At 43.1% G+C, this 15,956-nt stretch overlaps 3 protein-coding genes across 9 annotated transcripts in view; 1 reads left to right on the forward strand and 2 right to left on the reverse strand.

Annotated features, from left to right (window-relative positions):
- Positions 1-1,326: 1,326 nt before the first annotated feature.
- sp1 (sp1 transcription factor) lies at positions 1,327-10,042 on the forward strand. 5 transcript variants are annotated; one of them, XM_077530611.1, is made up of 6 exons: positions 1,327-1,442; positions 2,026-2,093; positions 3,574-4,948; positions 7,084-7,225; positions 7,324-7,514; positions 8,140-10,042. In XM_077530611.1, exons 1-6 carry the CDS (start codon positions 1,436-1,438, stop codon positions 8,433-8,435), a joined length of 2,079 nt encoding a protein of 692 aa, XP_077386737.1. In that variant the 5' UTR covers positions 1,327-1,435; the 3' UTR covers positions 8,436-10,042. The 5 variants fall into 5 exon arrangements, with proteins under 5 accessions (XP_077386737.1, XP_077386741.1, XP_077386738.1 ...); XM_077530615.1 differs by having other exon boundaries at positions 1,341-1,442; positions 7,321-7,514; XM_077530612.1 differs by having other exon boundaries at positions 1,356-1,442; positions 2,013-2,093; positions 7,321-7,514.
- Positions 7,454-12,873, reverse strand: LOC144024379 (cell division cycle-associated protein 7-like). 2 transcript variants are annotated; one of them, XM_077530623.1, is made up of 8 exons: positions 12,685-12,873; positions 11,963-12,271; positions 11,774-11,866; positions 11,346-11,486; positions 11,135-11,281; positions 10,735-10,884; positions 10,343-10,479; positions 7,454-7,567 (listed from the first exon to the last, which is right to left on the reverse strand). In XM_077530623.1, exons 1-8 carry the CDS (start codon positions 12,790-12,792, stop codon positions 7,495-7,497), a joined length of 1,158 nt encoding a protein of 385 aa, XP_077386749.1. In that variant the 5' UTR covers positions 12,793-12,873; the 3' UTR covers positions 7,454-7,494. The 2 variants fall into 2 exon arrangements, with proteins under 2 accessions (XP_077386749.1, XP_077386750.1); XM_077530624.1 differs by lacking the exon at positions 7,454-7,567 and adding an exon at positions 10,090-10,184.
- A 665-nt stretch (positions 12,874-13,538) lies between these two features.
- cbfa2t2 (CBFA2/RUNX1 partner transcriptional co-repressor 2) overlaps positions 13,539-15,956 on the reverse strand; it is a 65,250-nt gene continuing 62,832 nt past the window's right edge. For both annotated transcript variants that reach the window (XM_077530616.1, XM_077530617.1), the window contains exons 10-11: positions 15,711-15,901; positions 13,539-14,939 (exon numbers count right to left, since the gene is read on the reverse strand). In XM_077530616.1, coding sequence (XP_077386742.1) covers positions 14,607-14,939; positions 15,711-15,901 — 524 coding nt within the window. In that variant the 3' untranslated portion in view covers positions 13,539-14,606. The remainder of the gene's footprint in view (positions 14,940-15,710; positions 15,902-15,956) is intronic.

The raw sequence follows: 15,956 nt of genomic DNA on the forward strand, positions 1-15,956 counted from the left end.
ACACTTGCAAATTTATACTATTATAAAAGATGTGCATTGACTAAAAGAAAGAAAAGAAAAAATGTGTAATTTACTAATTTCTTCAGTGTTGTCTAATGGGGGGGTTAGAATTGTGATTTGACGATTGCGCAATGATCTTATCGCGATACTCCTGCCTTGGCAACGGCAAAATATCGCGACGGTATCTCTTCTTCGCCAACCCTCAAGTGAGTGTACATCAATGGCTTTTGTTTATGTGGGCACATGTGCTACTACACTGACAGCCCCCTTGCACGGCGAAATCATCCAAAAACCCTCCCACAAGAGAGACATTCCCTGCCCCCGGCCCGGCTCAGGCTTGTCCTCTCTCTTCCGCCATGGCCGCCCCCCGCCCGCCTCTGCTCTCTTTCCCAGCCCACAGGGCGCCACCAAGGGAGTGGCTAGCAGCCACGGAGGCAAGACTGAAAATAACCAGCCCGCCTTCCACAGTCCACACCCGCCCAATTCCGTGTTTACATGCACTTAATCTACCTTTCGCTATCTAGCTGTGAAAAGGCGAACACGTTGGCGCGAGGGAGCGAGCTGCACGTACTAAATGTGAGCAATTAACATGGCGTCTTTTCCGAGAAGGAAAAACAAGAAAACACACGTCTGGGTTACTCAAGAGGCGCAACCTAGTTCATTGGACCCGCCCTCTCCTCAACTAGGGGCCAATAAGATTATCGGGCTTAGAGTTGTTGCGGAAATGACTTGAAAGAACAATCTCCATTGGTGTAAAAGGCAATCAGTTGCACGAGAGGTGCGCTTCTTTTCAGTCAACGCTAAAATAAATGCTTCAAACTTAAATTAGTATGTGTGGTTGTTTTTTTTGTAAAATATGAAATAAAATCAATACAATAAAACTAAAGCTGGGCATGAAACAGTCATCTCTGTTAAAAAAAAAAAAAAAAAAAGTAGCAAAACAGTGCTAGCAACACGTTTCGTAGTGCTGATTTAACTCATGTAAAAAAGTACAGTCTCTGAAATGTGAAAAAAGTGTAAATAATAATTATAATACTAATAATAATAATAATGATTATGATGATGATGTTGATGAAATCAGTCTATGATACTAAAATATCAATCTTGACCAAGTGACACAATGAGTAAACTCTCTATTTACATCAGTTTTATGTTGCTTCGTTATTTAAGTTGGGAAAAAAAAGTAATGAGACAAAATAACGAGTGCAAAGTTCGAATATCTGTTTTCGAAATGGAGGTAGTAAAAATAAAAAGTCGTCAGAAACAAAGGATCTGCGCGTCACTTTAAATAGAGGCTAACCACGCGTCCCTGCAGTACAAATCGAGCGCACCCTCTCCGGTCTCCTTCATAGTGGGGTGGGTGGTGACAAGTTTGTGTGAAGTTGGAAAAAGTTGTCAACTAGAAAAAGAAGAAACTCCTCCCGTCTTGAACATTATGAGCAGTAAGTCAACTTTTTTTTTTAAGTAGTAAGTCTTATCACGGCAAAGCGTCGAGCCACAAGATAGCGGATTGAAAGTACGGACATTTAAAAAGTTTTATGCAGTGAGGTAAAAAAGTATTTTGTTTGGCTTTTTTTCGGCTCTCATACCTCTGGTGTTAAACTTTACTGGCCACTGTCGCGGATTTGGGCAAACTGTTTTTCTTCCCTATAGTCTGTCTGTTCATATGTTATAATTATTTTTCTGCCCTAGTTGGGAACTAGTTTGTGCGCAGTGATCCGTGGGTAAATGCTCTACTTGATCAGTGTAGGTTAAGTTCACGTTAGCGCCGCTAATACGCTAGCTGGTTAACAACCCCCTCGCCTCCCTCCCTCCCTCCCTCCTCCAAACCTTCGAGCACTTGTGGCATGTATGGCTTCATTTCTCTTCTCATTTTATGCCACGTAAAGTTTTAACCGTGTATTTGGGAGTAATCGACCGCGTGTCGGTGCCACGTCGTTGGCGCTGCACTCACGAAGGGACTTGGGCGAAAAGTCTTAAGTGATTTTTAAAAAAAAAAAAAAGAAAAAAAGTCTTCTTCCGCAGATCTGCAACAGGGTGAAATGGCCGCGGTGGAGAGCGGCGGAGGCTTCGGTCAAAAGCGAAACTCACAAGTAGGTCAAGCAGATCTCTACTGTGGTTTATTCTTGTGTTGATGGTTTGTGCGTGTGTGGATTTTCATTGTTTCGCCGTGTGTTGTTTCTCTCCGCCGAGCACATGTCACTGGGTGGGACGTGGGCAGGTAAAGTTCGCCCACAAATGGGGTGTTGCCGGCAAACCCCCGCGCTGGCGGTGCCTCTCGCTCGGCCCATTTGGCTGGCATAGGAGTGGGGGTGGCCACCGGAGCAGTGTGAGTTTATAGGGCCGCATTGCAAGTGGGTGGGATGGGGGGAGGGGAGGCCGAGCCCGCCGTTGCTGTGGGAAGGGGGAGAGGGGAAAGAAATGCGGGCCCTCCCCCATCCGCCCGCTCATCTCCTTGTATATCTGATTAAAATTAGTTGTAATTTTTATCATGCATCATTATTTGACATGTTGATTTGAACCTAATGACTTATTTTTAATCTTTGAAACACAAAATGTTGAAATAGGTATGGCATGTGTTGGATGTACATCTATTATTTTCATTCAAATACTAAATATTTGAGCTAAAAAACAAAAAACATTTGCTACACATTATGCAACACAGCTAAAAAAAAAAAATCCATAAATACAGAAAGTCAATTTAATGTTATTTTCCTTGAAATATATTATCTAATGAAATTGAACCATATGCAATACGTTTTTGCTTCTTGTTGAAAATGCATTTGGAAAAAAAAATGCAAGAAAATTATTGCCATTGAATATCTATCAAATTTCTCATCTAATTAGAAAACTTTGCTTTTAACCTAATGATGTATTTCAATAATATGGGGTTTAAAAAATATAAATATCCTGCCCAAATGCATTTTAACAGGTGTCAGATACACGTATTTCCGCTATTCACCAGCTAGCCCTATACCCCTTCAAATGCGTATTTAAAAAAAAAAAAAAAAAGACAAACTATTCGAATATATACTGTATATTTCTTTAAATTTCAATGTTGATTTCAATGTAATGGTCTGGTTTTTAACTATTAAATATTACATATTTCTTCTTGTGAACTTATGTTTGTATAGCAATTGTATCATAATCGAATGTTGTCATTCGGAATTGTGCCCCCCCCCCCCCCCCCCCCCCCACCCCCACATAAAAAAAACCATACAAATACATTTTAAAAATAAACATTAACATTTGTTAAACATTATGCCATACTATTATTACAAATTCATTTGTATTAAGTGAAGTGTTACTTTTCTTTTGTGATGCTGGAATGGATTAATTGCATTTCAATGGAAAAAGATCATTTTAGTTGGGATCGTGTTCACAATAAATGGAATTCATAATTCAAGGAACCACCGTACACACTTTGTCGGAACTTTTTGGTCATATTTGTTTGATAACATTTTGGGTGGATTCCACTACAATTATTGATAGCCATTCATTTACACAGCTTTATGCTCTAACTCCTTTCTCTCCTTGTTTATTTTGTATATCCACTCCACCCCTTTAATTTAGGACTCTCAGCAGCCATCTCCACTGGCCATGCTGGCGGCCACTTGCAGTCGCATTGACACCCCGGGAGAGAATGATTCTCCCGGAGAGCAGCAGCAGCTGGACATGACTCAAGGTGTCTTCACCTCCAGTGCCAATGGCTGGCAGGCTGTCCCCATCAGCGTGCAGGGGTCATCATGCGGCAACACGGTCACCACTGACTCGGTGAGCGTACAAACGGGCGGCGAGGCCGGCAAGGGCAGAGGGTTGTTGTCCCCGTCGTCCACGGTGGCCGTGAGCACTCAACAGCAGCAACAGTATGTCGTCGCTCAGGCGCCGGCGATGCAGAGCCAACAGGTGCTCGCCGCCATCCCTGGTGTGATGCCCAACATCCAATATCAGGTCATCCCTCAGTTCCAGACAATGGACGGTCAGCCGCTGCAGTTTGCACATAGCCATCAAGATTCCACTGCTGCGGGAGCCACAGCTCCGGGACAGCAGTTCCAGATCGTGTCCTCCGCCAACGGCCAGCAGATCATCGCCGCTGCCAACAGAGGAGCCGGGGCGGGAAACATCATCACCATGCCCGGCATCATTCAGGGCCCCATCCCCCTCCAGAATATCACCCTGGGCAATGGCGTCTTGCAAAACCAGACGCAGTTCCTGGCAAATATGCCCGTGTCGCTCAACGGGAACATCACGTTGCCATCGCTGTTGCCCATCAGCGCCGGCGCGACCACTACAGCATCAGATGGCGATGCGAGCGGGAGCCAGCTCGTACAGCAGCAGGCCACATCTTCCAGCGGCGGCGCGGGTTACATGACCAGCGTGTCCACCGTCACCACCCCGACCTGCTCCTCATACGGCATGACGCAGAGCAGTAATGGAGCTGCGGCGACATACCAACAAAGCGCAGCTTCTCTTGGTGTTCCCATCCAGCCGGACAACAGGGAACAGCAGCAGCAACAACAACAACAACCACAACAACAGCAGATCCTCATCCAGCCCCAGCAGGTCCTTCAGGGGGCAACACCCCTCCAAACCATTCAGGTCGGTACCATCACAACGGCAGGCGGTCAGGTGTTCGCCACACCGACTCTCAGCCAGGAAGGCCTCCAGAACCTCCAGATCATGCCAAACACCAGCCCCATCCTGTTGCGCACGGTCACGCCCAACGGGCAAGTTAGCTGGCAGACCTTGCAGATTCAGAGTCCGGCGGGAGCGCAGCTCACGCTGGCCCCAGTGGGCCAGACCCAGGGAGCCCCCGCCGCCGGAGGAGTGTCGGTCAACACCGTGCAGATCCCGGGATTGCAGACCATCAATCTCAACACGCTCGGGGGCTCGGGCCTTCAGATGCATCAGCTCCAGAGCGTTCCCATCACCCTCACGACCACAGCAGGTCAGTCACGGGGATCTCCTCCTTACAGTGTTTCAATGTTCAGTCAACGCAAGTTGTTAGCAGCTAGCAGCAAGGGTCTCTCTGAGAAAAGGCTCACCAGTGATGAGACACTGACTTACTAATTACTAAAATGGTAGAAGAATGTTAACATTTATTTATTTAGACTTACCATGGTACACATTTCTTAAAGGGGAAGTCAACCCCCCAAAAAACTAACAATAATGTGTTCTATGCAGCCCCACTAGTCTAAATACGGTATTCTGGTTAATATTGTGTTAATGGAATATGATTTAACCAGCAAAATCCAGACATTTTTATCCATATCGGAAAGCGGCCATTTTGACATCAATGTTGCTCAGGTCTCAGGTAACAACCAATCACAACTCGCCTTCAGAAAACAGTTGAGCTGTGGTCGTTGCTTGAGCCCTGAGCAACTGTGATGTCATCTTCAGTGGACAGCAAGTGGCAAAATGGCCGCCTTCTGATATTGTTAAAACTGCTGGATTTTGCTGCTTAACTCATATATTGCACAAACGTAACATTAATCAGAATGTAATGTTTAGACTAGTGAGGTCACATTTGACATATTATTATCAAGATATTTTTAAGTTAAAAATAAAATAGATTGTGTTCAATGGGATTTTTTTTATTTTTTTTTAACCACGTTTCAAAAAAGGACATTTGAGATTTTAATATTTTTTGTCACCGTTATCATACAGTCAGAATCTATTATGGGCCCATGTCTAGTCGACAGACTTGAGTGAAAGTAGTGCTGCTGAGTGAGTAAACATACCCAGCACATCCAAAAAGATGTGTTTTCTCTTCCCAATGCAAACAGCCCCCTATCTCTGTTTGATCTCCCGTGCGTGGTTTTTGTTGGCGTGCGTGCAAATGACATCACCGGCGCAACCAGTCGGACTGCTCCAACGGCTGTATGAATGTGTGCCTTCGTGTGTCGTCATCAGGCTCGATCGCAACTTCTGTAAAGAACAAGGACGGGGTGTAACTTGACCCCTCCCGCCACTGTGTCGCAAACCTTACTCCCGTTAACTTTGTAAAGATTAATCACAAAAATGCAGCCAATAGTGCTCTCCGTAATTCTGTCGAGAGCTAACAAAGTACCCATTTAGACTTTTTTATTTTTTATTTTTTTATTTTTTTTTTTGTAAATAGTCGTACACATTTCCCAGAGACCAAGTTAATTTATTTCAGTAGTCCAAAAAAATGCTACTTTTTTATGATACAGATTCAGTAATCTCATGGTACAATGCTTTTCAGAGGTTGTAACGCTAATTTAGAGCTAAAAAAATTATTTATTTATGTAATTGTTTTTGAAGACAATCATCAAAACCATTTCTAAAACAGAATTATGACTTGTAGAAAACTACAGTATGGTGTTAAAGCATTTAAATTGAACGACTGAAATAAATGACCATTTCCATGATATTCTCATTTATTCAGATCGACCTATGTGTTCAATTTGGTGCTGATCCAAATGAATGTCTCCTTGGCAGAGGCTGACAGTCGCCTGTGTGCGACTCTGGTCGCACTCGCTGTCCTTACGATTGAGAATGACATGTCGGAGAGTCGGCGGGAGTCATCGATTTGGGACTTGCAGCGTTTCGCGCTCAGCTACGACCACACTCGCTATTTTGTCATTATGACTGTTTGGTACAGTATTATTTATAGCCTGGAAGTGGTATTGTAAAAATATTTGTCTATTTATATCTTCCCTATTAATAATAGACTATGGCGTGTTCAGACTTCAGCGGGGACACAATACTGATTTTAACCGTTTTTTAATGTGAGTAATAGTATTGCGGTTTGCAAGCTCTTTTCCTTGTCATTATTATTGTGGTGTTTGCTGATCATTACAGAGAATGGAGGAATGGATTAAGTTGCGCGAGACCTTGTTATATAAAGAATTAACTCACGTAGTTGCCCATCTATTTGTGGCTTGCAACAGGACAAAAATCACTCATAACATCCCACACTACAGTATAATTGAATCGGTTGAGAACATGTGGGAAAACAAAAATGTGTATCCCGCTTTAGGCAAATAACTATATAGGGAGTTGCTACATGTAAGTGCTATAAATGTTTTGTTTTTTCCCATTTGTGTAAACGCTCTGTAGGAGACCAAACGTTGCAGGCAGGCACAGAGAGCTTGGATGACAGCGCGGCCCTCGACGACGAGGACATCAGCCCGCCGTCGCAGGGACGCCGCAACCGCAGAGAGGCCTGCACCTGCCCGTTTTGCAAGGATGGTGAAGCACGGTACGTCATCACCTCAACGCAAATGAGGCCAGACTGCCATTTTCCTGACGCCGGTAAGCTAATTGTATGCATTTGCGTGCTGCTGTGTCTCAAAGCAGTGACCCGACCAAAAAGAAGCAGCACATATGCCACATGTCAGGATGCGGCAAGATCTACGGCAAGACGTCACACCTTAGAGCCCACCTGCGCTGGCACACGGGCGAGCGGCCCTTCGTCTGCGGCTGGGCCTTCTGCGGCAAGCGCTTCACACGCTCCGACGAGCTCCAGCGTCACAAGAGGACGCACACAGGTGAGGGGATGGGGAGGATGCAACGTGACCGCTTCCGTTTACATGGTGACGGCCTGAAAAAGAACAAAAAAGAGATCTCAAAATGTCTCTTTCCTTTCATGGATGATGCATGTTTTATTGAGCCCATATCGGCCATTATCATTGCTCACATATAGCAAGGGATAGGTTTTTAAATGAATACTTGACTCATTGAGCCATTTTCAGCAGCAACAAGTTAATATTTTGGACAGAATGAATTTGATAACTTCATTGTTTTTCATGTACAATTAATACCTTAAAATACAAAATTTTTCTACTTGCTGTTTACTGAAGATGACATCACCTGTGCTGAAGAAGTCGGTAACGACCAATCATGGCTCAGTTTGCTGACCAAACCCAGAAAAAGGGTGAGCCATGATTGGTCGTTACCTACTTCCTCAGCACAGGTGATGTCATCTTCAGTCAACTGCAAGTAGAAAAAAATAGTTTGTACAGTTATTAATTGTACAAGAAAAATAATATCAAATTCATTCTGGACAAAATATTAACTCTTTATTGCTGAAAATGGCTCAATGAGTCAAGTATCCCTTTAAATCAGGCTAGATAACCACATTGTGATGGATATTTGTCTCGATTTGTCCTCAAGGTGAGAAAAGGTTTGCCTGTCCGGACTGTCCCAAGCGCTTCATGCGAAGCGACCACCTCTCCAAACACATCAAAACCCACTTCAACAAGAAAGGGGCGCTCCCCAGCAACAGCGCGGCCGCCGCGTCCGACACTCCTCCCGCCGCCCATTCCCCGGAGGGTGAGGCCTTGTCGTCCGGCGACCAGCACTCCATCGTCACCATGGAGACGCTGTCCCCGGAGAGCATTGCTCGGCTAGCCAGCAGCGGGATCAACATGGTGCAGGTGGACCTGAATCATATCAACGGCAACTACTAAGAGGAGCACGCCGCATTCAGGGACCGCAGACATTGATCAAACAGGATTATGCATTTAGATTTAAAAGTTGGAATGTTTTGTTTACAGGAATCAAGACGCGCCCCACGACTACAATCGATCATCTCCGTAATGAGACTGCAATAAAATGACCAAAATTGTCTCGCCGCAATAGCAATGTCCTACAAACCTTAAGCATGTTCAGCACAAGGAAAAGCACAACTTCAAAATGTATTTTATACATCATGGAGCTCAAAATTGTAGAGGGGACATTTCATGGGTATTAAAATGTCATACCCAACGCGGACAGACTTTACCTTCCTTTAGGTAGCCCTTCTCTCACAGAATAATTTGATTAAGTCTAACATGTTCACGTTAAATGTCACATTGAATTATATGGTGATTTACATTTGTTTGTGCGCTTTCCTGAACGCACCACATGTTCGGGTGGTTTCAAAACTGCATCCAATCCATCTTTAATGCCAAATGGAGCATTTTTTTTCTTTCTTTTTTTTTTCTTTGGGAGAACTGGATTTCCACAGTATCTGACATTGGGAACTGTGACTTGAGATAAATATCAGCCATTCGAGTGAGAGAACTAAAATCCTGAGGTTATTTAACGTCTTTCGGTACACAGTCAAGCTAAAGTGTTATGATTCAGTATAAACAAAACCCAACGTGTGTGTATGTGTATATATAAATATATATATTTGCTAAAGAAAATTCCAGCAATCTTAGCCTCGGCCGGATGGTCCTTGTTGATTGTGAGAGGTTGCCTTTTATTTGTTTGCCCCTCAACAATCTTATGAGTTTTGTTGGTGTATGTAGATCAAAGTGAGTGACGCATTTGTATAATATGGTCATGATGTTCCAAGAACTTTTCCTCTTTCCCCCCCTCTGTGGTACCAGCTGACACTTGGCCTTGTGGAGTTACTTTTTCTTTGTGAAATATTTTTTGTTTAAAGCCGTACGGCGCAAATGCTGTAACCAAAGGTTCACACATAAGTCGAAACGAGGAGCAGTCTTGTCTTTTTGTTGAGTTGTAACTGAACAATGTAATTGGAGCAAGACTTTAGGTTCTTGTTGGAAGATTTTGTTGAAGGGGGGGTGGGGTCATGTACACAAAAGGTTTTGGCCACTGAACTAGGGGACTAAGCATCCAGTGAGCAGCTTGGAGATATCTTTGGCAGCAGCTAATTTGTCTGAGTTGCTCAGTGTATTAAAAAGGTCAATTCAGAACGACGCTCGTCCCCACTATAAGAGTGTCTTCCTTTAGCGGGCACCCGTAAGTTAAGATTGTCACCTGCAACTGTGGGGGGGTCATCAAGACCATCGGCGGCCATGTGGCTGCAGAGTCCTTGAGCAAGACTGACACCCTGAACTGCTCAAGTGTGTGCCACAAACTGTTTGCTGTGATGGGTCAAATTTTGTGTGCATTAAAAAAAAAAAAAAGTTTCATCTTTATTTCACCATGCGTCTGTCAGGCTCCCCCACAACTCTACAGACAAGTACTCTTTGCCTTCGTCATCCCCCCTGCCTGTTTTAAATAAGGGATTTTCTATTGTATACTACTGCAAATGAAAACAGCTGGATTAAAACCTCAAATATTCTCTTTTGCTTGCTTTATTACACTTGTGTCCTACATAAAAAAACAAACTTAAAAGAAAAACCTTTATTGGTTTAAAAATACAAAAAAAACAACAACTTCACGCCTCTACATCGTCACCATCACTCTTCAGTTTGTTGTGGAGACTGAAAGATGAAATGCACGTGACACATTTTATATTCACTCAACTCAATACCGGCATCTTCAGTTTACAAGAGCTCCAGGCCATAAACACAAAACAACTAAAAAAAATGGTACCAAAATGATCGCTGCACATCCTTTTGTAACCTTAACATATCCGTACCTGCTGAGGTAGGAGTGGACGTCCGAGAAGCCGTGGTACTGCGCAAGAGGAAACAGGATGCCGGTGGGGAAGCGGCCTTCTCGCTGCCGGCAGAAGCTGCAGTTGCAAATGCCTCGGCAGGGAGGGCAATGCCACTCCTGAGCAGACACACAAAAAGTGACTTAACACACTTTTAACATGATCATAGTAAACGAGTCACCTTCAAACATAAGTATAACGTGTAACAAAGAAGTGAGACTATGACATGGATATTGTATGACAAATTCTAGCTACTATTCTACATTGTTCACAATGAGCACCACTTCCACCATCTGTAGTGGATGTGCAATTTCCCTGAGGTCATCCGCCTTGCATCACCCTGTGCCCCCTTTTTTGAGATGGACTTGTCTAACCGGATCCAAAAGCGCCTTCTTGACGTCCTCCCCATATCGGTTCCTCAGACACGGTCCACAGAACTGGCCCTGGATGCCCCGACAGCCCTCGTTACGGCAGCACGTCTTTGTGTCCACCGTCTTTTGCCGACATTGGTGGCACGTGGAGCCCTGGAAACAAACACACACAGCTCCATTAAGAAACTGTACCTCCAAAGGAAAGCGTGATGAAGTGAATTATAATATATACAGTCAGGAATCGAGTCTAATTTTTGTACTAGTAGCACTGATGTTACCAATTGTCCAAATTTATTTGAATGCACCTCGTTTCTCGCCGAACGCAAGAGATGTCAGTGTTTAATACAATGTTATTGGATTTGAGGTTATTGAATGAATGAATTAGACTGCTGTGCGAACTTACAGTGACTCTGTTGTAGACCTTCTCGGTGACGTGGTCGGCCACCAGTTGGAGCTCATCCTCCGTGATGTCGTCCACGGGCCTGATCACGTGGGGGCTGGAATTGTGGTGTGGGGTGCTACGCCGCCACTGCCGCGGGGCTCGCCGTACCTCCAACCCGAAGTCAAACATAATATGAAAGCACTCCAATTTATTGATACTGTCAAGAAATTACCTCCAGAAGCTCCTCTTCCAAGCTGAGCTCTAGCTCGGCCTTCTGGGGGCCAGGGAGGTCTTCACATGCACCCATGGAGCGGGTCTGTCGACGGGACACCCGATCCATGTTCTTCCTGGGCTCCCTTTTTGAGCGGCGTGGCTGCAGCAAGCGGGTTTGTACAACACAATCCAAGGTAAGACATTTAGAGACATTCACTGGCCACAATATTGGGTACACTTGCAAAACCCAGAGGTCTTAAAAAAAAAAAAAAAGCCTTCCTGTACACTTTGCCACTCAGCGACAAAATAGTGTAATGTCTCTCAAAACTGCACATTATAACCTGTAGTTATGGCATCTTGTTTTTGACATAGCTCTTTACTTTATATCAAATCTTATCACATTGTGTACATAATATTGACAATTGATACCTTTTTCCATCTACTCACAGAGGTTTTGTCTTTGGGTTGCTTAGCTTTTTGTTTTTTTAGAACACTGTCTCCTCCTGACATCTTCTCAAGGTCCGCCATCAGCTGAGCCAACTATCGCGGCATAGAGAAAAGAAAATGTGGTTACTTTTTACTCGCGTTGCAGTGACTTCATGATGCGCAATTGTGTAAGTTCTCAGTGTGGTTTACCATGGCTTTGTTTGCCTTAATGTTAAGCTCTCTCTTAGCCAAGAAAGAGTCGGACACATCTTCAGGTTCTTCATCAGAAAAAACTGATCTGACTTCTTTGGCCCAACTCTTTTGGGTCCTCTCTTTTTCCTCTGTGTCATCCTCAACATTGTAGTCATCATCAGTAGAGTTCTGGTCAGTCAGAGACGAGTGGAACATCACCTTCAGATTGAAGGTTTTGGACGTTTTGGCGTTCTGCTGCATGGTGGAAACAAAAAACGGCCGGCCTCCATCTTGATCTTCATCATCTTCGTCTTCCAGGTCACTATTCTAAATAGAGGGTGCCTGGTTGGTTAAGCAAGTTTCAATTCAATTTACGTTGTACCCCTGCAGCAGCAACTTCCAGTTGTGATAAGTGTCATTTTCGTATTCGCGTAACTGCCTTGACTATATGTTAATGTGTTACTCTCGATTTTGTTCTAATTCTAAATGCAGTTATGGACTACCCCATGTGCTCTTCAACATTTTTTTCTTTTAAGTTTAGTAGTTCTGTAAACTACTTCTGTAGTTTACAGAACACATGGCAAGCTCTTCAACATAAAAGGACCATCAGACCATGAAAAAAATGCCACTTAGTCTTAAATATTGTTATTAGTCAACAATGTATAACAAACTATTACTTGGTACGCACCCACACACGCTAACAAAATTAACTTCAAAATGAGAAAAATAAAATGGTGTACTTGGTCAAATTGGTCGCTCAATTCGTCCTCACAAAAGCCATAAAACGTTTTTTCGCTGTCTGAGTCTTCTGCGAAAATTTCAGCCAGTTCCTTCGTGAGGTGCAACATCCCAAAACTTTTCTTCTAAACGATTACAAAAACAACCAAAAACGCCAAAACGTTTAAAACCCCTTTTGTGACACCATTTTAGTTTTGACGAAACAGGAAGTGCAGCTGACAGGTTGCCCGCCAATTAAGACGATTGATAGAAGGAAGCGCTTGTTTTGATCAAAAGTATAGCGTGAATGCTGTTCACCACCACTAATTTGTATAATCTCCGCCCCTCGGATCAGACAGGGTATCAAAACAGACATCTACTCCAAATTAGAAGTTTGTTTTTTTTTTTAAATCACTCATTCATACACCCACAAACTCACTTCATGTAAGCCACATTATATATGATAGGGCCCAGTTTTAGTATCTTCGTTTATGATTATGATTATTATTTCAGCAGCACTTTTTCCACCAAAAATTAAAAACAAGAGCCATTATTATAAAACGTTGTGGCAAATAGCTATGATATAGCTTGAAAATTTGATTTAAGAAAATTATTGTCATTACAATGTAAAAAATATAAATATTATTTTTTATTCATTTTTCTCTTGTACTCTGTGGGAGCCCTACGAAATTGTGCTGTTTATTATTATTATGAATAATATAATCCACGTGCTAAATAGGGATTTAATTTGTCCATGGTTGTGAATTCTAGTATGAATCGTTGTTTGGTTATACATTGTAATTTCATCCGATTTTCGGTCTTTCGCCAAACGATTGGCGAAATCCGCAAATAAAAAGACAAACCCAAACAAAAAACATCATTTTCAGTAACTCTATTTCTTTATTTCGTACTTTACGTCCATATAACTTTTATCATGTGACTTGTACCAAATGTTTAAAGGACAAACAGGGCAAATTAACAAAACAAAAATAACGGCATAATTCTTTTTACACATTTTTACAACAAATGAGAGCAAGTGTGTGTGAAGTAACTGTAAAACGTTGAATTTGAAGCTGTGTGAGTTTATCTCCTGAGATTTGTCCGTGTGGGGGACTTGCCTCCAGGCTTTTTCACCGATTTGCTACAACAATGATACTGCTCAAGTGCCAAAATGGACTCGGAAAACACCATCATCATCATCATCATCATCATCATTTTAGATTGCTTTCCACCAAAGTGGATACAGTTTTGCACTAAATCAAGGCAACCTGGGCACTTCTAATTCTGTAAGGGCCTACCAGCAGTATGCAGACTGACACTACGGCAGTCAGATAGAGAGAGAGAAAAAAAAGGAGAGCTTAGTGTTTGTAGCTCTGAACCGTACCATGGGGAAGTGAACTGAAGTGTACCCCTCAGTGGAAACATACTTCTCACTGTGTTTTCCTGAGGTCCTTGTTAAAAGTAACTTTGGTGACATGGAAACAGTTTGGTACCTGAACGCTTTGTATTATTATATTGCTTTGCAAAAAAAAAAAAACCCAAAAAAACAGAAAAGAAAAAAGTTTGACACATTCACTCAATCTGGCGACTCATCTTTTTTTGTGTAACTCATACTAATTCTGCTTCATGGCTGGTTTTATTACACATAACCCGCCTCCTCCTCACGGTTTTAAATGTATACACAAAAATGTGGAAAGGAAAGCTGCTTCAGAGTAAAGTGTACATTATTTTTAATCTCTCGTTTAATAATAATTTTCACCCTGCCGCCGAAAATGGGTCATCAGAGTGTTTTTTGACGGGGTGGGAGTTGACTATAAACAAGTTTCCTTCGGTCAGGGGGATCTGTTGGTCCGAGGTGAGTCCACATAATCTGTCAATAGTGATGATGAAACATCTGCTGTCCTGGAGTGACTCTGAAAAAAAAAGTTCAGCCACATTCCTCCTCCTAATGTCCATTGGTCTCGGGCGCCGAGGCCGGGGTGGAAGGGGTGGACGAGCTAGACGCCACGGGGACCTTCTCCCCGCCGGGACTGGACGCTGATGCCGTGACGTCGGCGGTCGTGAGCCCCACAGGGGATGCCCCGGCGGTAGCGGCAGCGGCGGCTGCCACCCTGGCGGCGGAGATGGCGGAAACGGGTTTGGGCTGAGCCTGAAGTCCGGGGCTGCAGATGAGGTGGTGGCGCTCCCAGTCTTTGTGCTGGCAGAAGGAGCCGCAGTAGCGCGCCGCGTTGCAGCCGCTGCACGTCTCGCTGGCTTTGCGGCCGCAGTTCCAGCAACACTGTGGAGACACGGGATGGTGCGTGTTAGTAAGTAAGGGGTGTGCAAAGTTTAGATGCACTGTGAAGTCATTTTTATGGAGGACCAAAACACTGACAAAATTAAAAATAAATAAACAAATAAATAAATAAAAATGAAAATAAAAATATATATAGACAATTCAAATTATCCATTGCACATGCTCCACCTCCTCTTTTTCTAATCAGTTAATTACTTGCGTGATTTAAAATGGGGAAAAAAATGACCCCAATAGACATTTATTACATTTATTAAATGCTTTACTTTCTTACATGTAGTTATGTTTATTGCTCAAACACAACCTGTGCTACCTTTAACGTAATCATCAGCTGTCAAGATGAAAGATCACCTGTGGTCAAAATTAATAGTGTGATTAATCTGCATTAATAAATAATTAATGCAATAATTTTTGTGATTAATTAGTTAACACTAATTTTGACAGCAGTTATATATGCAAGTAAAAATAAATAAAAAGTAACATATTTATTTATTTATTTTTATGTATTTATTTATTAATTTTGGCAGTTTTGGTCTTCCATAATTTTAAGTTGACTGCTAAATGGCAAAATGGCCGCCACTTGACATGGATAAAAATGGGTGGATTTTTCTGCATTTTCCTTCTCAAATCATTTAGCCCTAAAATGGATAAAAGCATGCAGAAAAATAAATCATGTATGTAGCAATCCGGATCATAAAAATAATCTGTATTATTATCAAACAGGAGTTCAGAACCATCTAAGGGCGATGAACTCACCTCGCTGGAATCCTCTTGCTCATTGATCACCATGATGGCGTCCTCCTGAGCCTTCCTCTTGGCGTCGGCCAGCGTCTTCTCCATCTTGGCCCGTTCGGCCGCGATCATCTCGAATGCTTTTTGCTCGGCCTCGGCCACCGCCTTCTGCACCTCGTCCATGGCCTGCCTCTTCACCTCGTTCACCGCCTCCTCTGCGCGTGGGGAAGAGAGACGCCGTTAGGTTGGTTTGCATTGGCCAAAACGAGA

Source organism: Festucalex cinctus, chromosome 8, assembly GCF_051991245.1.
Source record: "Festucalex cinctus isolate MCC-2025b chromosome 8, RoL_Fcin_1.0, whole genome shotgun sequence".
Lineage (NCBI taxonomy): Eukaryota > Metazoa > Chordata > Actinopteri > Syngnathiformes > Syngnathidae > Festucalex > Festucalex cinctus.